The following is a 26,281-nucleotide window of genomic DNA, read 5'->3' on the forward strand; positions in this document are numbered from 1 at the left end:
AGGGCCGCGCTGCCACCGCATCAAGTCACCAACACAGACCCCCTTTTTCTTCACAGCTGTGTGCGTCTTTGTCAGATAGCACGTCTTTCTGACACATGCTAAATAAAATGCTAAATATTGCTCTCAAAACAGCTGAATGCCAACAACTACAAAAATAACGGAATATGACAGATTCTACAAGAAAAAGTAATAACATTCAATGACTATCACCAAAAGGTTTTTACTTGTTAGTTTTTTTCACAACACCTACCCTTCCTTCAAACAGGAAGGGAACTTAATGTAAACATTTAAAAGTTATGGTGTGAATGAACTGTCAGTAAAACACAATGAGAAGAAGTAGGATTCAGATTTGTGGCCATGCCAGCAACTTGAGGGTTCTTGGGGTTCCACCTTCTGCCATCCTAATCACGGGCAACACACTTCACCCATCTTGCTCCTGATGGGTTGTGGTGAGCGCCTAGCACGGCAGCTTCCGCCACCAGTGTGTGAATGTGTGTGTGAATGGGTTAATATGACGTATAATGTAAAGTGCTTTGGATATTGTGCAGGTATAGTAAAGCGCTATATAAATACAAGTAGGCGGTTTCCACAGCCGCAGCCAGCTTGGGCATAGATTGCCGTCAACAAACCACCCTGGGGGGTGAAACCTCAAAGGGACCCTCCAGATTCACCTGATGCAGGCTGGGTATTCTGTGCTGCAGTTTTGGTGCATACGCACAAACAACAATCATGACCCTTTCCGTCGGGAAATAATCATCTCGTCTACTGGGAATGACTTAATGCACCAGCTGGGTGCATGTAAAGCACTTCAACAACGTTGACTTTCTTGAATCCAAAGCAAAATCACTTGATCCTGGCAGTAGTCTGGTATTAAAGTATTCAACTCCTTTCTTGCGTCAGTTTCAGCAAGACACGTATTGAATAAACCATTGGGTAGTTGATTGAATCGCTGATAAAAATCTGTCTTGCCGGCCTGAGTTTGTATATCAGACAAAGGTTTGAATACTTGATTATGTTATGTCAACTGAAGCTGATGCTTTTGTAAAAAAGTGCAACAGTGATACCTTAAGGTTTTTTTATCATGTATTTTAATAGTCTTTTTTTAGAGAGACTAAATGTTTTAGTGCTGTTTAGTTTGCCTTTGACCAGGTTTAAGACAGTAGCTGACTGGCAGGACTTTTGCATGCATGAACATTTTAGTCGCTGCAGTAATAAATGGGATCTTCTGAAACAGAAATTTCACACTATTTAAGATTTTTTTTTATCTGTATTTAAATGTGTTTTGAGTCTGTCACAACACCAAAGCATTTGAATTCTCATACAACCTGATTTTCCCCATTCACATAAATATCTGTATTAATATTTAAAACATTAAATTTAGAGAAGAACATTGCAACCGTTTTGTTTACATAACATTTTAGGCATGATTGGTAATGACATTATACTCATAGCAATAATATACTAGTGTTGCTTGCAGACAGAGATACTACTTCATTTGTCAAGTTTGTCATAGTTTGTATTGCATATAGTGGTTATAAATGTGTTTATAATTACTGCCTACTTCTCTTCGTAGATATTGTATGAGCAGTGGGCCAGCTACAGTGTCTTCTACAAGTATCAACCAATTGGATTGATTAGGTAAGACCCAATGAAGTATTCCTCATAAACTAGGGAGTTATAGTCACTTCATAGCCCACACTTTTAGAATTTGACTGTTGGAGAATGTTACTGTAGGTGAATCAACCATTGAGACACAAGGCTGTCATACAATGATTGCATTACAGTTACAGTCATTCGAGGGTGGGTAAACTTTACGACTTGCAGGCCACAATAGGTTCAATCCAATCCACTTTATTTGTATAGCACATTTAAAAAACAAAACAATACACGTTTCACAAAATGCTGCACAGTAGTTAAAACACACATATCAGCAGTATAAAATATAGGACGGTCTAGTGTAGAATACATTTGAATAAGTAGCGTTCTACAATTCGGCCCAGAATCTACATGTATCAAGAATTTTGGCTTTACGATCTGTAAGTTTTGGCCAAGTTTAACTTGTTTGTAGAAGTCGCTCTCTTTTTTAAATCAGTATAAGCATTTTTGGCTCCCTGTTTAAATTCCAAAGCAAAGGCTTCCATTGCACTCCTGACACTTCTCAGCTGCTGTGACGCAGTCCCTTGAATTACCATGATGACATGTATATCACCGGAAAATCTTCTAGAAAATGCAAAAACTGTTTGTTTCAAAAAATGTTGAATTATTATAGCGCACATGGTTCATTACTTATGGTGATATTGCACATCTTGTAGCGATGACAGCTTTTGTGATAAAGAATTTTGGTCAAATAATTTGCAAAATTAGCTTGTTGTAGTGAATTGAGTGGTTGACGGGGAAACTAAGTCATGGACATACTACTAGTATTTTTCTTGTTTGTTTCTTGTCCACAGGAAGTATTTCGGAGAGAAGGTTGGATTGTACTTTGCCTGGCTGGGAGTCTACACACAGATGTTAATCCCTGCAGCCATTGTTGGAGTTATCGTCTTCCTCTATGGCTGTGCCACAGTGGATGATAACATACCAAGGTATATATTATTACACATCTACTGTTATGATCCATGTTCACAGATACAAATATACATAAATTAAATTGAATAAACAATACTTTAATAATTACACTAACACAAAAGTAAGTATCAAGACACCTTTTTCTATCGCAGGAACGTTTATAAGAACTTTCCCCATTTACCCTGGTTAATGATTGTTTCCGCCAAAAACTACCTAAGTAAATAAAGTTCCACAACGGAATTTTAGAGGGGCGAGCTGTGCTGTTCAGCGCTGATTGATTGAACGCAGTTGGGACGTTTCTTAAACTTTACATTCAAAATTTCATCCGCCATTACAGTATGCAGGGAAAATGTGTTATTTTATTTCTAGTATACATTAATATTTATATTACAAGATACTTGAACATTGGATAGAAAGATGAACAAAAGAAGAAACTTTTTACTTGTAGAACATTACTAGTGGTTAGAGTGTCCGCCCTGAGATCGGTAGATCGTGAGTTCAAACCCCGGCCGAGTCATACCAAAGACTTTAAAAATGGCACACATTACCTCCCTGCTTGGCACTCAGCATCTAGTGTTGGAATTGGGGGTTAAATCACCAAAAATGTTTCCCGGGCGTTGCCACCACTGCTGCTCACTGCTCCCCTCACCTCCCAGGAGGTGAACAAGGTGATGGGTCAAATGCAGAGAATTTCGCCACACCTAGTGTGTGTGTGTGACAATCATTGGTACTTTAACTTTAACTTGCAGGGACTTTTGTGTGGCATCTGCTTGCTGAAGAACGCTGATTCGTCGAACTATCTTGCAGTGATTTAACTCAGCCGCAGTGTATGCAGTTTAACGTTGTGTATTAATTTTTACAAACTTAATGTTGGTATGCGAAGCTATGATAAGTAGACGGTCTATTTTAAACGTATTTACGGAGGAATATAAAGAATTCAGCCGGACTTCGAAGTGGCGACTCCAGGTGCTCACTGGTACTTTGTTGTTTGAGTATAAATGCAAAGTCGAGGTAGCGGTAAACGAGTGGAACGAAGGTAAAGTCCAATTGAGCGGAAGCCTTTCCCACTGTTTGACAATGTGGACAAAAGCCTGACCTTTTTTATGTACTGAATGTACAATTCAGTACACTTTGTTTTTAAAAATTTGCTTACACTTTAGTCAAAGAACTGAGACCTATTTTTGTCTGTTAATTTACATTGTATCTGTAGAATTATGCTAAACCACTCATCCATGTGACATCAGCCTGATACTAGCCCTGAACTGAAATGAGGTGGAAACATAAACCACACAAGTCTACTACTTTGTATTTTGTATGGAGTATGCATGTGCATGTAGTGTGCCCCATAACTAGGGCTGCAACTAACGATTATGTTGATGGTAGATTAGTCAACGATTGTCTTAATGATTCGTTGACTAATCGGAGAATAAAGTGGACACATATTTAATGGCTCTAATTTTTCCATCGACTTCTAAGCGCAGCTCAAGTTATTTTTGGCATGTTCTTACTAACAATAAAGATGACTAATTTATTCATAAATATGTATTTATACTGTAAATGTGCTGCTCATTCAGCTGTTACAAAAATTAAAATGACTAATAAAATGTCCATTTAAAAGAAAGGAAAGGCAAAGTGGTAAAAAAAAAAATAATAATCTTGTAACATGCACCTGGGGATAGGCTGATTGGCAACACTAAATTGGCCCTAGTGTGTGAATGTGAGTGTGAATGTTGTCTGTCTATCTGTGTTGGCCCTGCGATGAGGTGGCGACTTGTCCAGGGTGTACCCCGCCTTCCGCCCGATTGTAGCTGAGATAGGCTCCAGCGCCCCCCGCGACCCCGAAGGGAATAAGCGGTAGAAAATGGATGGATGGATGTTTTTTTTTAAATAAATAAAATAAGAGCAAATTAAAACAAACAACAAAACAGAAAATCTAACTTCCTCAAAAAGAAAATAATTGTGTGATGTTTAAAATGCTGCACACTGGTATATTGATTATTGATAAACTCTTGGCATGTTAGCACTCTAATAGACTCAATGTGTAGAATTATGTGTGTACGTGCATATATGTATATAAATGTGCATATATGTATATATATGTGTGTGTGTATATACATGTATACATTTTTTTTTTTTCCCGAGCGCTCTCGGGGCCTGCTGGGTCTAGTCCCTGCGTCTATCGTGGCAGCTCAACGCGCTACATGGTATTCTGCAGTGTTGCAAGGCTGCCAGCTACTAGGGTAGTGACCTTGTGTTTCAGCAGCGTGTCTGTGATCTGTTTTTTTGTTCTTCTTCCTCTTCCCTTGGCATTTGCTGGATGTTCCATCTCAATCGTTGGGCGGTCCTGCGGCGGCCGACTTGGGTGGAGGTCCAATTGCTGGTGGGGCGGGGCGGTCTTCCCGTCCGGCTGCGGGAAGTCTCTGGGCCCCTCGGGGCGACGTGTCTTATGATACCTCCGCAATGGTGCCTGTTTCTGTGTATGTGTGTGTGTGTGTGTGTGTGTGTGTGTGTGTGTGTGTGTGTGTGTGTGTGTGTGTGTGTGTGTGTGTGTGTGTGTGTGTGTGTGTGTGTGTGTGTGTGTGCACGTGTGCTAAATGCTAACGTGCGGTTAGCATTTGTTACAGTGCTTTTTTTTATGGCGTTGCAAATTGACACTGCTTTAAAACGTACTTGAATTGATGTAGACTAAGTTTAGCTGGCTATATTTAGTTAAAATGATAGTTATTTTTCACACAACTTCTTCTCACTCTTGTTAGTGAGTTAGCAAGGTAAAATCTAACAGTACTCTTACCAAGACTGTGTCTGCATCTTCCTTCCTCCAAATGTCCGACATCATGTCTCTTTAAATGCTGGCGTATTACAGATGTACTGCCATAAAAACAAGGTCAGCTTTGCAAAATGAGCTAAGTATTCATGTTTTTAACAAGAATAAGAGAAAGTATCCTCAAACTTTGCATGTTATCACTGGCTGTGTTTTTGCGAGTGACCCACTTCCGACAGAAAAACACAAGTGATGTCACGACTATTGTCGACAAATATAATTGTCTGCGACAAATTTTATAGTGGACAATATCTCAACTAATTGTTGCATCCCTACCCACAACAAGAGGATAGAGAAAAAGAATCAGAATCAGAATCAGAATAGTTTTATTGCCATTGTTTGAGAACGGGTTCACAAACTAGGAATTTTTCTTGCAATCGTGCAACATAAAACACATATAACACATATTTGGTAATAAAAAGAGCTGTAACTGAGCTATCAGATCTTGTTATAGACTTAAAAGGAATTCAAGGAGCTACTGTTAGGAGTTATTGTTCATGTGCCTGATGGCCGAGGGGAAAAAACAGTTCAGGTGGCGTGAAGTGTGGGCCTGGATGAAGCGTAGTCTCCTGCCTGAGGGGAGAGGGGAGAATAGTGTGTGTCCAGGGTGAGAAGAGTCAGCTGTGATCCGAACCACACGCCTCCTGGTCCTGGAGGAGAACAAGTCCTGGAGGGATGGGAGCTTGCAGCCAATCCCCTTCTCAGCAGCATGTACGATGCGCTGCAGTCTATGCTTATCCTGGACTGTGGCGCCGGGGAACCACACGGTGATGGAGGAGGTCAGGATGGACTCGATGATGGCTGAGTAAAACGGCACCAGCATCTCGGTCAGCACCTTAAGTTTCCTCAGCTGCCGCAGGAAGTACATCCTCTGCTGGACCTTCTTGATGAGGGAGCTGATGGTTGGCTCCCACTTGAGGTCTTGGGTGATGGTGGTGCCCAAAAAACGGAAGGAGTCCACAATGGAGACGGGGGTGGGAGAGTCAATCAGGGTGAGGGGGGATGGTGGGGCTGTGACTTTCCTGAAGTCCATGATCATCTCCACCGTTTTCTGGGCGTTCAGCTCCAGGTTGTTGAGGCTGCACTAGGACGCCAGCCGGTCCACCTCTCTCCTGTAGGCGGACTCATCGCCATCCGAGATGAGCCCAATGAGGGTGGTGTCATCCGCAAACTTGAGCAGTTTTACGGACTGGTGACTGGAGGTGCAGCAGTTTGTATACAGGGAGAAGAGCCAGGGGGAGAGTACACAGCCCAGAGGAGTACCAGTGTTCGTGGTTCGACTGTCCGAGACAATCTTCCCCAGCCGCACGTGCTGTCTTCGGTCTGTCAGGAAGTCATTGATCCAACTGCAGAGGGAGTCGGGCCCGCTGAGCTGGTAGAGCTTTTTCTCGTAGCAGTCCAGGGAGGATGGTGTTGAAGGCAGAGCTGAAGTCCACAAACAGGATCCTAGCGTAGGTTCCTGGGGAGTCCAGATGCTCCAGGATGAAGTGGAGGGCCAGGTTCACTGCATCATCCACAGACCTGTTCGCTCTGTAGGCGAACTGCAGTGGGTCCAGGAGGGGGGCGGTGATGTCCTTGAGGTGGGGCAGGACCAAGTGCTCAAAGGACTTCATAACCACAGGCGTCAGCGCAACCGGCCTGTAGTCATTTAGTCCTGTGATCCGTGCTTTCTTGGGGATAGGGACAATGGTGGAGGTCTTAAAGCAGGACGGCACGCGGCATAGCTCCAGAGAGGTGTTAAAAATGTCAGTGAAGACAGGAGCCAGCTGTTCCGCACAGTGTCTGAGAGTGGAGGGGCAGACACCATCCGGCCCGGGGGCCTTCCGCATATTCAGCTTCAAGAACTGCCGGCGTACATCCTTTTCTCGGATGGAGAAGGCCTTTACAGTCCTATGATGTTCTTGGAGTCCTGTGATGTCCTTGGAGTCCTTTAACTCCTTTAATAAAGTGCTGGCATTGGTGGGGAGGGTGATGGTGGGGGGAGCAGGGCTTTGATGAGCTGAAGGCTGTTCATGACGACAGTAATGTGTGTTGAGGCCCTGAGCGAGAGTCCGGTCATTCTGGGCCTGGGGGGTTTTGGGCTTTTAGTTCGTATGGGCCCTTAGCCCTCTCCAAACGGCCGCAGAATCATTGGAGCGGAACTGTTCCTGTAGACCATGGGTGTCAAACTCTGGCCCGGAGGCCAAATCTGGCCCGCCGAGTAATTACATTTGGCCCTTGAGACAATATCAAATTAACATTAGATCTGGCCCGCCGGTATTAAAACAGTGTCATTGCCTTTAACGTCCTCTCGTTCGCTTATCCCCCAAAAACGGCCTGCCAGCCCAGTCACACAATTTATTCGGCTTTTACACACATGTACGGCTGCAAGACATATTTATACGTAGTCAACAGCCATACAGATCATACTGACGGTGACCATATAAACATTTTTTTGATACTGTTACAAATATGCGCCACACTGTGAACCCACACCAAACAAGAATGACAAACACATTTCGGGAGAACATCCATACCTTAACACAACATAAACACAACAGAACAAATACCCAGAACCCTTTGCAGTACTAACTCTTCCGGGACGCTACAATATACACCCCCGCTACCACCAAACCCCCCACCCCCAACCCCGCCCACCTCACGTGCCGTATCACACAGAGGTGAGATGGTTAAGCCGTGGAAAAGTACTAAACAGATTTTTTGAGCTGCGTGAAGAAATATGTCAGTTTCTGCAAAAAAATCTTATAATTAAAAAAAAAAAAAAAAATTACATTTAAAATTTTTTTTTTTAAATTATAAGATTTTTAGAACAGGCCAGTGGGCGACTCATTTGGTCCTTACGGGTGACCTGGTGCCCGCGGGCACCGAGTTGGTGACCCCTGATGTAGGAGAATTAAGGGTGGTGGAGTTTCTTTTTATACAAATAAGGACTTTACATTTGTTGAAAATAAACATCTTAATTTTAAAGTTTTAAATTTAAATCAACATAGAAAAAACACAAGACACACTTTCAATCAGTGCATGAACCCAACCCAACCCCCCCCCCCCCCCCCCCCCCCCCCCATTCACACTCATCCACACCCACTCACACAAAAGGGGTTATTTCTTTCTGCTACCAATATTCGGGTTCCCACAACATAGACAACACATCTGCAAGGGACACAGTCCCTGAAGCACACATGATTGTATGTGCTGCTGGTCCACTAACATTTTCATTAATTACTATTTTTTATGTAATTATTTTTATATTGTTTTACTTTCTTTTTTATCCAAGAAAATGTTTTTTATTTATTTATCTTATTTTATTTTATTTTTAAAAAAAAGGACCTTATCTTCACCAGACCAGGTTGTCAATGAAATTAGATTTGTTTAAAGGGTTTTTAAAACCAGGTCCAGTCCAGATAATGTCCAAGTCGGACTCAGCAACACACACCTTCATTCATGTACACAGAAAAAAAATAGGGAACACAACAGATTGCATATAATTTATAAACAAAATTACATTTTCAAAATAAGCATTTATGTACAGACCAGATTATGTCCAGGTCACTCAAATTAGGGAACACAACAACAGATAGCATATAACCTATAAACATAATTATACTTTCAAAATAAGCCTTTGAAAACTTCCCATCTTTTTTTATGTTTTTTGGCATCATTATCGTTTTCAAACATATAACTTTCTAAAGTTAAAAAATACTGAATAAATGTTTTAAAGAAAGTAATACTAAGTGAATATCTGTTTTTGGCCTTAAAAATAAACCTTTTACCGAGTACTATAATTAAATTGACTAAATCATGACTGTCAATGAACTCTTCTAAAATAACAGAAACCACATCAAGCTTCATAAACAAACCAATCCTTAAACACATTTTTTCAACTTCCACCCAAAACGAAGACACAATATGACAATACCAAAAAAAATGCAGGGTGGATTCAGACTCCTGACAACAAAATCGTCAATCATCTGACTCTGTCATATTCCATAATTTTAACCTTTTCCCCGTGGGTAAGAAGTTATAAATAATTTTAATTTGAAAATAACGATTTTGCACATCGATAGTAGTTTTATAGATTAGTTTGAATATGGCATCCCATGACAACGGGCAGTCAAAAAAGTCCTCCCATTTTCCATATGTGTTATATGGGGCATTGAGCTTAGATCTTCCATATTTTCTGTAACAACAACACCAAGTATGTTAACTGGTCCATCTGTCCACAAACCAGGATCTTTGCATTCCATTCTAAAGGACGTTCCCTTTAGATTTCCGATCCTTAACATTTTACATTTATCATAATTAAGCTTAAGGCCAGATTGCTGTGAAAATATGTCCAAAAGATTAAGAAGGTTCTGCAAACAATGAGGAAAAATATTATCTTTGTGAATCAGCATTTTCTGACATGAACTTCATCAAGAACAAACACAGAACACGCCTCACTGATGCACATCTGCAAGACTCACTCAGAGTTGCAGTGTCAAGTTACACACCAGAGTACAACACACTAGTTAACAGCATGCAATGCCAGGCTTCCCACTAACTGATAAAGAAACAGATAACAGATTTGGTGTCCAGTTCAAAGTGTGACATGATTTATTTAAAAAATTGAGAGTTGACTTTTGTATTTTACATGAGTTATTATTTGTACAAACATGGTGCAAAGTAATTTATGATTTGTTAAAAAATGTTAGTGGCTAGCTAGTTAAAATGGGATATTGTGATTTCACAAGACTGTCTTAGAAGTGATCATTCGAAAATGTTCAATTTGAAAAATGTGCAATTAGAGAAAATATAAAAATAAAGTGTTGCATATTGATATTTATCTGTTTCTATACATATTTATTGTGAGAAATCATTAAGATGATCAGTGTTTCCACAAAGATACATATACAGTAATTAATTATTAATAATAACATCGAGTTAAAGGTAAATTGAGCAAATTTGCTATTTCTGGCAATTTATTTAAGTGTGTATCAAACTGGTAGCCCTTCGCATTAATCAGTACCCAAGAAGTAGCTCTTGGTTTCAAAAAGGTTGGTGACCCCTGTCCTACATTAATGTACAGCATGACATTGAAGTAATGAGTAATGTTGTGCAATATCCTCAAAGTGCCAGGTTTTAGATAAAGCAAGCACAGACAATCAGTTTTTTAAAATTGCTTTAAAAAAATAGGAAATTAATCAAAATTTTGGGGTAAACTACATATATTTAAAATTTTTACACATACTTACATTTTTGAACAAGGTATTGAACTCAGATTCATTGTAACAATTACAAGTATTGTTCGATGTTAAATTGAGACATTTTATCAGGATCAATAGATTTGTTATACGACCCTTCTTTATCATCAGTGTCATATGGACTAAAATCCGAAACGTCCGTTTAACAATTGGTTTTAAGAGTCATAGTAAAAATGTAACACTTAATTTAAACGTGGAGGTTGTACAACCAGTTAATCATACTTCAGAAAGGCATTACCCTTTGAGCTAAGGCAGTAGTTCTTAGTGTTTCATGCAGCCTGTTTCAGAGAAGTAATCATTATTGAATATGTTTGTGCCTCTAAGGCAGACCTGGGCAAATTAAGGCCCGGGGGCCACATGCGGCTCGTTGAGCTTTTCTATCTGGCCCACCGGGCATTCCCAAATATTTTTTTTAGATCTTTAAGATGGAAAGTGTAGCTGCCATTATGATGTGCAGTCATGTTTTCTAATGACCGTAAGTCTTCAACTATACAAAGTATTTCAATGGTTGGAATCTGCGCTTATGGATGATATACCAGTTACTATGGTAATCTAGTTAGTTACTATGGTCATCTAATTAGATATGGAAGGATATTTTTTACAACAAAGTTCTAAAGCTTAGTGATATATAGAATAGAATAGAATATAATAGAATAGAAAGTACTTTATTGATCCCTGGGGGGAATTCAGCAAATATCAGATATATCAGATGTAGGTGGGTTTATTTTGTACCCTTTGCATTCATATTTCACTGTTTGTTGCATTTTTGTTGCGTTTCACTTGATTGTAAAATATGTCGATCGAAAGGGGGTGTGACGTTCATATTTTGTCAATATTCAGTGTTTTATCGTTGATAGAAAAATGTAAAATTCCATTACGTTTTTTTAAGGCGGTCTGTCATAACGTTTTTAGCATTCAATCAGACATTATTGTGAGGTTTTGTATTAGTATTCCTAAAAATAGATAAACCGGCCCCCAGACACATTTTTTTCTCTAAATGTGGCCCCCGAGTCAAAATAATTGCCCAGGCCTGCTCTAAGGGATTTGGCTCTGTTCAAAATAACCTATTCGCCTTTATAGCGAAGCAGTTCAAAACCGATAGACCTTGGTCGTCCAATTTGATCATTGTGAAGATGTCTCTGTCTCGGGTTCTTCTGGGACCACAGGAAAGGGCACAACACTCTGCTGCAGCGTTTTACAATTGTTTTAATTATTTTTATCACACAAGTCTCTTTTGGCTTTTCAGCTCTTCTCTCAATCAAATGTCTCTCCTTTGGCTTTTCAGCTCTCTCCTTTGTGTCCTTGCCTCTGCTTTACAGCTCCGCTCTCTCCTCATGGTCTCCGACGCTGCTAATAAAGGGACAGGTGATTAGATAACTCGTTCCAGCTGAGCTATCCACTCACCTGTCTGCTGCTTCATGGCCGGCCCCTGCACACACCCCGCCCGCAGGGAACGGGTGTACCACGCCCCTCTCCACATGCCTCCACAGCCAGACTCAGGCCGGGCAGCCGTCCGGCCGCACCCACTCCCCCCACCACACCCCCATAGCGGGGCGAGAGAGGAAGTCGGCCACGGCCATCTGCGCGCCCTGCCTGTGGACCACCCGGAAGTTGTAGGGCTGTAATGCCAGATACCACCGGGTGATCCGCGCATTGGCGTCCTTCATGCGGTGGAGCCACTTGAGCGGTTTGTGGTCTGAGCAGAGACTGAAGGCACGCCCCAACAGGTAGTAGCGGAAGGCCCCGACCGCCCACCAGATGGCAAGGCACTCCCTCTCCACCGTGCTGTACCTTTCCTCCCGGTCCGAGAGTTTCCGGCTGAGGTATAGTATGGGACGGTCGACGTCCCCCACCCGTTGGGACAGCACCGCCCCCGTCCCTGGCCCGACGCGTCCGCCTGCAGACAGAAAGGGATGTCAAAATTAGGCATTTGCAGCACCGGCTCCTCGCAGAGTGCTGTTTTTACCTTCTCAAACCCCCGCTGGCACTGCTCCGTCCACTGGACCAGTTCTGGAGCACCCTTTTGGGTGAGGTCTGTCAGTGGACCGGTCAAGTCCGCGAACCGGGGAATGAACCGGCGGTAATAGCCCGCCAGTCCCAAAAACTGCCTCACCTCTTTTTTTGTCTTGGGGGGTGGACAGGCCGCGATTGCCGCTGTTTTGTCTACTTGTGGCCGCTCCTGTCCCCCTCCCAAGTGGTACCCCAGATACTGTACCTCCCTCCGGCCAACCGAGCACTTTGCCGGGTTGGCGGTGAGCCCTGCCCGCCTCAGGGACTCGAGCACCGCCCCCACCCGCCGCATGTGTTGTTCCCAGCTGCTACTCTGGATGATGACATCATCCAGGTAGGCAGTCGCGTATGCAGCATGGGGTCGCAGCACGCGGTCCATGAGACGCTGGAGCGTGGCGGGCGCACCGAACAAGCCAAAAGGAAGTGTCACAAATTGGTACAAACCGTCCGGAGTGGAAAAGGCCGTTTTTTCTCGGGACTCTGGTGACAAGGGAATCTGGCAGTAGCCCTTGGTCAAATCCAGTGTCGTGAAAAAATTAGCAGTGCCCAGCCGATCCAGGAGCTCATCGACCCGAGGCATTGGGTACGCGTCAAACCGTGATTGTTCATTCACACAGAACCGCACAGTCCCATCCTTCTTCCCAACCAGAACAACGGGACTGCACCACGCGCTTGGGATTCTTCTATCGCCCCCAACTCAAGCATGGTTTTTAATTCCTCCCGAACTACTTTGCGCTTGTGTTCGGGAAGCCGATATGGCCGAGACCGCACAGTAACCCCCGGGCTGGTCTCAATATGATGTCGGAGGAGATTCGTGCGACCGGGCCGCGAGGAGAACACATCAGAATAGCGCCGCTGTATCTCAGCAACCTCCGCTCTCTGCGCTAATGTGAGCTGGTCGTCACAGGACAGTTGAGGCCAGACCGCGGGACTTCTGGCCCACTCCTCCTCCTCCCTCACTACTGTCACCATGGAAACAGCATCCGCCTCTTTCCATGCCTTCAGTAGGTTCAGATGGTAGATCTAAGTGTCTCCGTGTCGGTCTGAGCGCCAAACCTCATAATCGACATCACCCACTTGCCGTGCGACCTCAAGGGTCCCTGCCACTTTGCAAGTAATTTGGAGCTTGAGGTTGGTAGCAATACAAGTACTTTTTCTCCTGGTGTGAATTTGCGTAGTTTGGTCCCCTTGTTATACGTGCGCCGCTGACGCTCTTGGGCACGGAGCAAATTCTCACGTGACAAGTGCCCCACTTTGTGGAGTTTTGCTCGCATGTCCATGACGTACTGAATTTCATTTTTACTGGAGCTCGGACCCTCCTCCCAGCTTTCTTTAATGACGTCCAGCACTCCGCGAGGCCTCCGGCCGTACAATAACTCAATCGGTGCAAAAACCAACTGAGGCCTGGGGTACCTCCCGCATCGCAAACATTAGGGGTTCCAACCATTTATCCCAATTCTGTTTGTCCTTGTGCATAAACTTATGGATCATGGTTTTCAGCGTTTTATTTAATCTCTCAACCAGCCCATCTGTTTGCGGATGGTATACGCTGGTGCGGATCGCTTTAATTCCCAGTAACCCGTAGAGTTCCTTTATCGTGCGCGACATAAAGGACGTGCCCTGGTCAGTCAGAATCTCTTTCGGGATTCCAACTCGGGAGATGACCTGAAACAGCGCTTGCGCAACACTCTTGGCAGAGATATAGCGCAAGAGCGTTGCGTAATCCACCAGGACTAACACAAAGCGGTATCCCCGTGTGCTCGGGTGAAATGGTCCGATGAGGTCCATCCCAATTCTCTCGAACGGGACCTCCATGAGCGGTAATGGGTGCAAGGGCGCCTTTGGGGTGGCCGCTGGGTTCACCAGCTGGCAGTCCGGGCAGGCAGCGCACCAACGGCGCACGTCTGCCCGGATGCCTGGCCAATAGAATCGGACCATGACCCGATTAAGTGTTTTATTATACCCTAAGTGGCCAGACATGGGATTAAAATGCGCCGCCTGGAAAACCATTTCCTGGCGGCGTTTTGGCACCAACAACTGGGTGTGTTCCTCCCCGGTTTGAGTGTAACGGCCCACTCGATATAATCTATCCCGAATGATTGAAAAATGGGGGAATACCCGCGCTTTCCCCGGGCGCACCAGCTGACCGTCAATGTAATCCACCTGGTCCCAGGCCTCGCGCAAGGTTTCATCACGGGACTGCTCGAGGGGAAAGTCCTCAGTAGGTTGCCACCGGGGGGCCGGGGGGGCCTCCCGCGAAGCCCCTACCGGATGAAGCCATGTCGCCGCTGAGAACCGCGCGGATACTCCCCTCCCCGACTGTCCTTGAACGCATCCCCACACATTGTGTCACCAAATGGTTAAATCCCGGCCAATTCGTCCCTAGAATTACGGGTTGCGTAAGGTGCGCGCTTACGGCAACCTTGACTTTATGCTTTTGTTCCTTATATAAAATTTACACTGGCACAATAGGGTACTCGTGCACATCCCCATGAATACACCTAATGTTCACCCGTGTCCCCTGCCTCAACGCCCCGGGTCGAACCAGGTTTTGGTGGATCATGGACTGTTTGCAGCCCAATTCCACCATCGCCCGATATGTACCCCCGCCGGCGGGGTGCTGGGGTGGGCCCCTCGGCCGTCTTGGTTGCCGTCTCCCGCTGGACCGCCAGGTGTTCCTCCGCCAGTTTTACCGCAGATTTGACGTCTGGGGGGCTGCGGTAACGTACCCACGTGGAGGTCCGGGCCGGGATGGCCTCCACGAATCGCTCCAGAACAATGGCCTCCAGCATTTTTGGATCCAGCCCATTGGGCTGTAGCCAGCGGGTTGGTGCGTCTCGTAGCTGGAACGCCAGCACGAAGGGCCGGTCCCCTGGTCCCAACATCATGGACGGCGATGGTCTTCGGGGCTGCTGCCGACCCGGTCCAGTATGGCGCAGCGCAAGTTTGCATACTGCATGCGGGCGGTCGCCGGGAGACTCAACGCCACCCGCTGCGCCTCCCCCACCAGGAGAAGCAGCAGCTTTGCGCCCCATTCTTCCTCCGGCCACCTGCACGATGTTGCCGTGGCCTCGAAGACATCGAGGAATGTCTGAGGGTCCTCCCCCTCCACCATGCGCTTCACGGAGGACATTCCTCCCGACGCCTCTGCTCTGTCCATCAGTGCCTGCAGCACCTGTGTCTGCTGCCGGCTTGCTGTTGACACCTCGGCCAGTACTTGGCCCAGCACCTCCAGCGGGGATGTTGTCGAAATCCTTTCTGTGGTCCGCCTTGTTGGGTGCCACTGTGAAGATGTCTCTGTCTCGGGTTCTTCTGGGACCACAGGAAAGGGCACAACATTCTGCTGCGGCGTTTTACAATTGTTTTAATAATTTTTATCACACAAGTCTCTTTTGGCTTTTCAGCTCTTCTCTCAATCAAATGTCTCTCCTTTGGCTTTTCATCTCTCTCCTTTGTGTCCTCGCCTCTGCTTTCCAGCTCCTCTCTCTCCTCATGGTGTCCGACGCTGCTAATAAAGGGACAGGTGATTAGATAACTCGTTCCAGCTGAGCTATCCACTCACCTGTCTGCTGCTTCATGGCCGGCTCCTGCACACACCCCGCCCGCAGGGAACGTGTGAACCACGCCCCTCTCCACAATCATATTTTCCAGTGCGAAGTGCTCTATCAAATTCAATACGTTTTAAGTGTATTTTTAGATTTTCATAAGGCTCCTGTAACAATCTCTGTCGAATAGGGCTCAAATTGACCACAGACTCGTCAGACTGGAGTAGGGCTGGGCGATATTGCAAAAAAAATTCTCACAATTATTTTTGTCATCTCATCCGATCTCAATTAATATAAAAAAATATATATTTTATTTTAATTAAAGCAGATTTCCCCGTGCAGGATTATATCGAGTACTGCATCCCTACTGTTTACTATTGCAGTATCTTGTAACATTTCCACCATGTTTGATTGAAGTATAATATTCTAACAGCGGACTTATTTTGTTCATGAATAAAATTGTGCTTACTAAAGGTGCAACAGTACAGGTAATCCACGCTGTGGCCCGTACCTAGTTTTAGAGCGACGGTTTTGTTTCTTTTTTGATATGTTTTGTGCGGGTAAAGAGAACAACTTTTTTTTCTCTGAAAGCTATTTTGTTGTTTTGCTTGTCATCACAAACATTCTGCAGTAAACAAAGTATCATCGGTGTAATGAATACTATAAGACTTTTATCTCAAGTGAACATTTACTCAATGGTAAAGTATTATTTGTCTTATTTAATTACTGCTATATATCAGTGTTTCTCACCAGTGCTTTGGCAAACAAGCGGTGACCCAGATTGTGAAATTTTTAAAACTACAATTCTGTGTCTTATATCTAATTTAAGCACATTAAAGTGCAGTTTGAATTTGAGGTGGTGTAAAATAATTTGTACCAACACATAAAACAAGTTTAATGATTATTTCAGGAACAAAATGTTTTTGCTTTTTTTTTTATCCACAAACAAAAAGAACACAACGTGTCTTTCTGCAGAGTTTTTTTGTTATATTATATCGTAGGAGTGGAATCTTTGCAGACACATAAACAAAAAGTGTGATTAGAAATGTTTAGATATAAAAATGCCTTTTCTGATTAAATTAGTGGGTGTGTTGATTTTCCAGTCTGGACCAATACAGTCACATAGACGTTTTGTGAGTGCCTGCAAGTCTGCATTCAGAGCAGCATTACTGGTGATCTGCAGCAGATAGTGAAAGTAAAGTATGTCACTAAAGTCGCTGCTCCTTTTAAAGGTTGTGTTTCAACTTCTATTCTAGTGTTAGTCATTTGCTTTATTTTGTTCCTCTGGGTTGCACTTCCAGTTGTGTAAGGGGGAAGAGGCACATCACTGACTGAACATTAGTTACGTTGTGCCGACACTGACTTTTGTGACGGTGGAACGAGATGTTAGCGCACACGGACACACTTTCACACAAACACGCAAATGTATACAAACACACACACACATTCACAGACACACAGAGGACCACGATCAATAAAGGCGAATTGTTCCATGCAGGATTATACTAAGCATCGTTGCTTCCCTACTGTTTCCTACGGCGGAAACTTCTAACAGACATTTCCATGTTTGATCGAGGAACTATACTAACAGCTAATCACTGTGATCAAACTCAAATTAATCGCGATCAACAATCAGCAGCAAACTTTATTAACTGTACAGATTATGTTTTTGTAACAAGTACACATTATTGACAAAATAAAAGCTTGGGGACCATACACATTTGAACCTATACGGTACCAATGCATTGTAATCGATACCTAACCAATTTGTAGTTTTTTTGTGTGTTCATGTGGGAATAAAAAAAATCTCAATTTTTTTAATGTAACATTTAACCGTGTGCTTATTTTAATAAATGTGCTGTCCAGCTTCTGAGTATCATTTGCAACTGTGTATTCATATCAGTTTGTCTTAGGTGCGTTGCCGTAATCAGGAAGTAGTCTTTGCCTTGAAGATGAATGTGCCAGTCTTTCCTTTTGTTCAGTCCAACAAAGAGTTTATACCATGTGTGTCAAAGTCATTTTAGCTCAGGGCCACATGGAGGAAAATCTGTTCCCAAGGGGGCCGGACGGGTAAAATCCTGGCATGATAACTTAAAAATAAAGAAAACATCAGATTTTTTTCTCTGTTTAAAAAAAGACCAAACACACTCTGACAAATCATAATGTTGTTTTTGTTTTACACCTACATGTTATGGTTAATATATCTTCATTTGTCGTTACCTATGCTTTGTGGTGGATGGTCCGAATCTTAAACAGCAACAAAAGTGAGTTTAGTACAAAAGGTTTATTTACCCATAATCAAAAGGTACAAAGTTGGATTGAGTTGCCCATGTAGACAGACAACCGTCCCCCGGGGGACTCGAGAATCAAGCAATCACCCATAGCCCTTGTCACTTGGCCATTTTATCTGTTTCCCCATGCGTCAAGGTCCTGTTGTTTTCGACCTGTTTGTTTTGCAACATCCTTGAATCCCTTAGTCATACTAGACAATCAAAACATTTTGTAGAATGGTCAGACCGACTGTATATTCAACTTTCACCCATATATGATCTTTCAATGGTTCAGAATAGAAAAGAATGAAACGAGCAGACATTCTTGACAGACACATAATATAGTTCAGAGGTCAGAAATTCCACTACATCCCCCCTTCCAGGGTTCTACAACCCTGGACCATACCAATTTCTGACGTAGGCCACTTATTTAAAATCTCTACCACAGATAGAGGCAAAAACCTCAATGTTTTTATACGAGGCGAAATTCCTCTATGACCCTTCTACGGAGCGATCGCTGTTACCAGCCTGCAGTAAAACCATATCACAGAACACAAATAGTGGCCTACCCTTTGATTTAGTAAATGAATAACAGAATACTTTGATCATGAACATCATTGAACATAATAAGATTAATATATATATATATATATATATATATATATATATATATATATATATATATATATATATATATATATATATATATATATATATATATATAAATATATATATATATATGTATATATATATATATATATATATATATATATATATATATATATATATATATATATATATATATATATATATATATATATATATATATATATGCTTATTCAGATGTATTTCACATTAATGATAAATCAAACAAAATCTGTTTTAAAATGAATATAAACTTATGACTGTATGCTGTTGCAGAATTATTTTTCCCGCATTTGCAATGAATGTAGTTACCAATTTTTTGATTACCAATTGATTTTGAACACAAAACTGAATTTCGTATGAGTCCATGCTCGATTAGTGCTCGTGTAGATGGTTCGGTGGTGCCTCAGGCTGGTGGCCTGCCGACACCTCGTTAGGCTTTTGGCTGCCTTGGTGGAGAAGGAGATCCACTCAAACAGTCTGTCTCTGTCTCTCTTTGGGGTGTGGCTCAGTCCATTGGGCAGACTGTGCAGTGTAGTGTATTAGTGTATTTACAGATGATCTCTTTGATTTTTGTCATCCAAATATAATTCTAGTAGGGCTGCTTATCATTTGTATCATGTAGAAGCCATTTATAATAACCTTCAGTTTCTTTCTACCCGACTTATTTAACCAATCCAGATTAACGTCCCCCATATTGTTCAATTCTTTCATACTGTGCTGTTTGAGGATGTCTGAAAATGAATCGAGAAAAATGTCTTTAGCTGTGGTCGGTTGGTATACTACAATTACCTTGAAATACATTTCTGAGGAAATGTGATTTTAATTCCAACACACTCAAGCTGATCTACTGGTAGGGTTATCTGTTCACTTTTAATGTTTTCCCTTACATAAATAATAACTCCTCCCCCTTTACCACTTGATCAGTTATTTCTGTAATCTTGTATCCCGGGACATTGATTAGAACAAAAGGTGTTGTGGGTTTTAACCATATCTCCGATAGACAAAGGTACCCCAGATTAGAGTCTGACAGTAACTGCTGGATTTGTTCAGTATGTTTCCTGTTGTAGAAAGTTTAGTGATGCGGACACATTTGTTACTGAATACTTTCTACAGACTTCTGTCTCAAAGCGACTTTGTGTATGTAATAAGCAACTATAATTATTTGATATGCTTAAATGTGTTATTTTAGCTCAGCTGTTGTGTAGCTGCTAGCTCCTTGTAGCCTACAGCAGGAGTGTCCAAATTGCAGCCCATAGCTATGTTTTTTCAGCCCATAGCTATGTTTTTAACAGACAACCGAAACAATTAAAAATGTGGTATTTGCGTATCGGTTCACTCAGCGGCAGCTACGCCCCGTTTTATCATTCTACCTAAATCTTTGGTTTCATAGGCAGGACAGAGGGCAAGGGAACAATGTGGGACATTAATTGTCCATCTTATACAATGCTAATTGTTTTAAGGATAGTTCACATGAGCGGCCATACCTTGAGTTCCACCATATATAGGAGTCAAAGGGCTCCTATTATGAGTCGTCTAATTGGTGATCATACACTTTGGCGGGTCGGGTGGCGGCGCACACGGACGCCCCTCAGTCAGCCAGTGCTTTCACCGATAGGACAGTTGGAGCAGTCCCCGTCCTCCATTCGTTCCTAGGAGGCGTCCCCAGTAGTTGTCAGCTGATGTTGTGCTGTCAGGCAACATCAGGAAGTTCCTTCTGTGCGGTATTGAATGTCAGGGCACAGTTCGTAAAACAGGTCATTACAAGGTGTGTGCAGGTTGACCAAAAAGGGTTGCTTCAATGATTGTGTGGCACCATTGTCAATCATGAACTGATAACATTATCCGTTGACACTTATGTCCAGCAGGGGTCTGTTTGTATCTCCTGCTGTTTGTCCTCCAGTGGGCGTCCTCTGTCACACCTGTATGATGTTCTGGCTGCAAATTTGGAGCTTGTCTTGTTTAGAGTAGTTGGCACAGTCACATGACCAGTCACCCGGCTGAAAAACAGTTTCCACCCTGGCTTGACCTAGGACAACCGCGACCACCACCCGAGTCCGACTGTCTGGTTTTACATTTGTTGAGGTTTCTTCCCTCCAGAATTTGGAGCTCAAACCACGTTCACCCACTGTTGAATTTACCCTAGCTGATTATTGACCTCCTGGTTCTTTTGACATTTAGTTTCAGCGATCTATATTTTAAGGAGTTGTTTCCTTGCTGCTCTGTCACAGCCTTGTCGTTATTCTCTTGCTTAGTTCAATTTTGCACATCACGTTTAAAATCACAGCATTAATTGTCCCATTAAAAGTTACTGAATACTCCTGATTCAAAGATTCTACGTACTACTTCATTTGTATTTAAGTAACCTTTTAATTCAACTAAAGATTATCTATAAGTTAATTTAAACTATCATTTGTCTATCGGTTGGTTTGAGCACGCTGTCATGCTACACTTCACTTGCTACACTTCACTTGTGCAGTCCTGTCGTGCGTGATATTCTACAAAACAAAAGAATGCTTTTATTCTCGTTCCTCCATCTGCTCATTCAAACCAGTCACAACATGCACACACTCACACAGTGCTGGCCGCCAACTATCTTGATAGCGTGGCACAAAACACATCCACAAGGCCGTGTGCTAAACGATAAGCTGACCCACACTTCTCCTCCTTCCAACACTCCACATATCGACTCTTATTATAGTCATTAATCCAGGCTTTTATTTGTAATTATTATTCAACACTATTCACAGAAAACGGTTGTAAAGGGGTTATAGTTATGCCATTATCCTATCTTAGCTCACCACCCAGAGGCATGGTGTAATGCTATGTCTAAATAAAAATAAAATACTCCAACCTAAAAATGTTAGACTACACTTTAAAGTTAAACGCCTTAAAACTTACTTTTGTTTATATTCATTTCCAAACTCACCTCCACCACAGCAGACATATTCCTCAATCCTATCCCAATACCCCCATAAATTGGAAAGGTGTTTCACAACAGTAGTTAAGTAGTTATTTTAAGTAATTTATTTCAATATGTGGAAATTAATAAGACTAAATCACAGCCAGAAAGAGTAACTTGTGGGGTTCCACAAGCCTCGTTATTGGGACCTAAGTTATTTATACTTAATCTAAATGACATTTGTTCAGTATCTAATAAATTAACTGTATTACGTTTGCAGATGATACAAATGTATATTGTTCAGGAGAAGACTTGAAGAAAGCGTTGAGGAAATTCGAGGTTGAGTTGATTCAGCTAAAAAAATGGTTTAATATTAATAAGTTATCATGAAATGATAACAAAACTAAATTTGTGGTGTTTCGTGGTGCAAAGACAAATTGGAAACAAAATTAAAATTGAATCAAGTGGTAATTGACAGAGTATATGAACTAAATCATTGGGAATAATAATTGATCATAAACAATGCTTAGTTTCTCTTGTTATATTCTTATTTTACTGTTATATTTTTATTCTCATTTTTGCTTTTTATTTTTATTCTATTGTAATATTTTTCTATTTTGTTTCCATTTATACCCCCATTATTTAATTTTTACTTTTTACTTCTTAAATTCGATCTCACTTTTGTACACTGCTGCTGGAATTTTGATTTTCCTGAGGGAGCTCTCCTGAAGGAATCAATAACGTGCTATCTATCTATCTATCTATCTATCTATGTTAATCCGAGCGCAGTTCATGACGTCTCGTCCTTGTAACACTTGACAGACTGCTTATCTTGCAGACATTTATTTCCAATTAGTTTTATTCTCTACATGTAATTCTACATGCACCTTCATTTATCACATTGAAATTTGCTTTCTTTTGTTATTTATTTCAATTATTATTTGTGGTTTACTTAACTTCTCATAAGTTAGTATGTCCTTTGGTTAGAATTTGTTTAACGCTTCTCTACGTTTTGTTATGACTGGAGCGCTGAGTGTGGCGTATATTGTCTGTACTTCTTCAGACTCCATGATTCACACAGGTGTGACTCTAACGTTTACAATTTATGAGTAATACCAGTTGCACAGATAAAAGTTAAAAATGTTTTAGAATATAAATTTAAATGTTATTTTATCGTGATTATTCTTGAATAATTAAAATATCAATATATTTAAATAATCATTTTATCTTTATCATATTTAAATTCAATACAGCGCCCCCGCGACCCCGAAGGGAATAAGCGGTAGAAAATGGATGGATGGATGGATTATTAATGTATTTGTTGTATAACTATTAATTCAAAGCTACAATGTGTTCTAATCTATGATGTGCGTGTGTGTGTGTGTGTTTTGTCTCAACTCCACACAGGAACTGTATGGGTCAGCAGAGCATCAAGGCTGTACAAAACAGTATACTAAACACATAAAAATAAATGAATGATGAATTAAACAATGCTTCAATGTCCCACAATCCAAATTTATTTATTGATGTTTGATTGTGTAATTTTCCATATATCTATTATTTTATTGGAATTAGCAAGCACAAACTACCAGCACACTCTACAGACCGAGAACAGCTGTTCAAGCAAACTTAGTAAGGCCAAGCTAAATGCTAACTTAGCCTTACTATGCCTCAGTAAACTAATTTTTGCTAGCCCAGCTCAAAGCCATGCTAACAGTGACACATCTTTCTGGCCCACGTCCAACATGCAGCACGTCACACACCCTCGTCACAACGACACATCTCTTATCTCAAAATGTCTCCCAGCAGAGCCTCCTTTTTTCTTTCTTTTTTTTTCTTCTGCGTCACACGCGCAAAAAAATAAAAATCACCAAAGAACGAGAGCCTTTTTCCGTAATCAAAATCTCAGAGCCTTCTTACAAACTATAATATCGCACAGTCACAATCACCAGCACAGTTAAAAAACAAATTCAACAGTCAACTATTTTTCTCATCCAGAAGCACAGCTGTATTATATCAGAACCTTAATAGTAATAAACAACATTTATCATTCACTCTGAGCTGGACAAAATAGCAAGGGGGGAGGGAATTCTGGACTTCCCTGCTTAGGCTGCTGCCCCCGCGATCCGACCTCCGGTAAGCGGAAGAAGATAATTAGATGGATGGATCATACACTCATATGTTTTCTGTACATAAACTTTGTCTATCTTCTCATAAACACACACATTATGGACAATTTCCCAACTTTTACAGATTATCGGGGGTGTGAAAAAAAGCGTGAAGGGAGGTTGCATGAGGGAGGGAGTAGTGCTTGCTTTTCAAGGGAGAGAAATAAAACAGATAAAACTTGCAGGTGCTACACAAGTGTTCTTAAAATACGCATATATATAAATGTACCAAAAAAAACTGAATCACTCCACACACACACACTTCTCAACATTCATCATTATACACACACATTTACAAATCACAATACCACCCCTAGGTCCGGACCAATATAAACAACTAAGCACGCATGCTTTTGTGGAATCGGCCGTCTTATAACACGAACGTAGGTCCTTTACCCTTAAACGGCGATTAACCCGTTCAGCCCAGTTATCCCTACGTTCCCTCCCTGACCTACACGGAAAAGGCCGTAGAATCACTGGGAATCACTGGGAATCACCCAACAATCCTACAGTACATCGTGCCTGGTCAGTTCCATATAGTTTCACCAAGTTTTACCAAGGCTCTACCATATGGAGCCCGAACGCCACCTGTCTTAACTGCAGCAAATTAAACAGAACGTCGTGACAACTATCAGCTCAGTTGATCTCCTTTACCGGAGTCACTGAAAGGTCACCTAATATGAGGCTTTTTACCCGGCCATGCAGTTTCCACATAGACAGATGTGTCGCACTTTCACAAACGTAACAATTTTATATGGGTCAAATGTCACACCAGTTAGTTAAACCTGCCTTAAATTTAGCTGTATCCAAATTTTGCTAATCTGATGTACTTGCAGAAGAAGCCCCCTCTGCCGACAACGACAGAGGAGGGAGAGGTTAAGAAAATGTATTTGCCTCGAATCGTTTGTGCTTCAACACTCCAAACCGCCAAAATTCTATTAACAATCCCCTTATTGTTAAAACAAGAAATCACAAGTTTTCAAACAAACACACAGACAAATAATCACATATAAAACAACTCAATCCAACCATAATTTACCCCATTCCAGGTTGTTTTTGGAGAACCTGGCTAGACCTATCTTTTATCAAAAACAGGTTCAGCAATTAGTCTTACCGATCCCGTTCTCTCCAGACAGACAACTTTTACACAAAATTGCTTACCTCTTAGATGCACGCGTGCAACCTTTGTCTGCCTGAGAGAGAGACCGGGAGCGGCTGTCGACCTGCAGCGTTGTGGACCATCCTGTTCGTGACGCCAATTTGTGTAGTGGATTGTCCGAAGCTTAAACTGCAACAAAAATGAGTTTAGTACAAAAGGTTTATTTACCAATAATCCATACTTGCCAACCCTCCCGTTTTTAGCGGGAGAATCCCGGTATTCAGCGCCTCTCCCGACAACCTCCAGGCAGAGATTTTCTCCCGACAAACTCCCGGTATTCAGCCGGAGCTGGAGGCCACGCCCCCTCCAGCTCAATGCGGACCTGAGACTGAGTGGGGACAGCCTGTTCTCACGTCCGCTTTCCCACAATATAAACAGCTTGCCTGCCCAATGAACGGAGAAGTTAAACAGGACAATACTGCCATCTAATGGATAGCCAACGGAACACTGAAATTTAAGTATTTTTTTTTTCTATGTAAATAAAATATATGTATATATATATATATATATATATATATATATATATATATATATATATATATATATATATATATATATATATATATATATATATATATATATATATATATATCTAGAATTCACTGAGAGTCAAGTATTTCATACATATATATATATATATATATATATATATATATATATATATATATAGCTAGAATTCACTGAGAGTCAAGTATTTCATACATATATATATATATATATATATATATATATATATATATATATATATATATATATATATATATATATATATATATATATATATATATATATATATATATATATATATATATATATATATATATATGAAATATATATGAAATACTCGAGTTGGTGAATTCTAGCTGTAAATAACCACGCCCCCAACCCCCACCCCCCACCTCCCGATATTGGAGGTCTCAAGGTTGGCAAGTATGCAATAATCAAAAGTACAA

General features: G+C 41.7%; 1 protein-coding gene across 1 annotated transcript in view; it reads left to right on the plus strand.

Annotated features, from left to right (window-relative positions):
• Positions 1-26,281, plus strand: part of LOC133645308 (anoctamin-1-like) — a 195,375-nt gene that overhangs the window by 85,132 nt on the left and 83,962 nt on the right. The window contains exons 11-12 of the mRNA XM_062040192.1: positions 1,574-1,638; positions 2,451-2,585. Coding sequence (XP_061896176.1) covers positions 1,574-1,638; positions 2,451-2,585 — 200 coding nt within the window. The remainder of the gene's footprint in view (positions 1-1,573; positions 1,639-2,450; positions 2,586-26,281) is intronic.

The sequence above is a fragment of the Entelurus aequoreus genome, unplaced genomic scaffold, assembly GCF_033978785.1.
Source record: "Entelurus aequoreus isolate RoL-2023_Sb unplaced genomic scaffold, RoL_Eaeq_v1.1 HiC_scaffold_36, whole genome shotgun sequence".
Lineage (NCBI taxonomy): Eukaryota > Metazoa > Chordata > Actinopteri > Syngnathiformes > Syngnathidae > Entelurus > Entelurus aequoreus.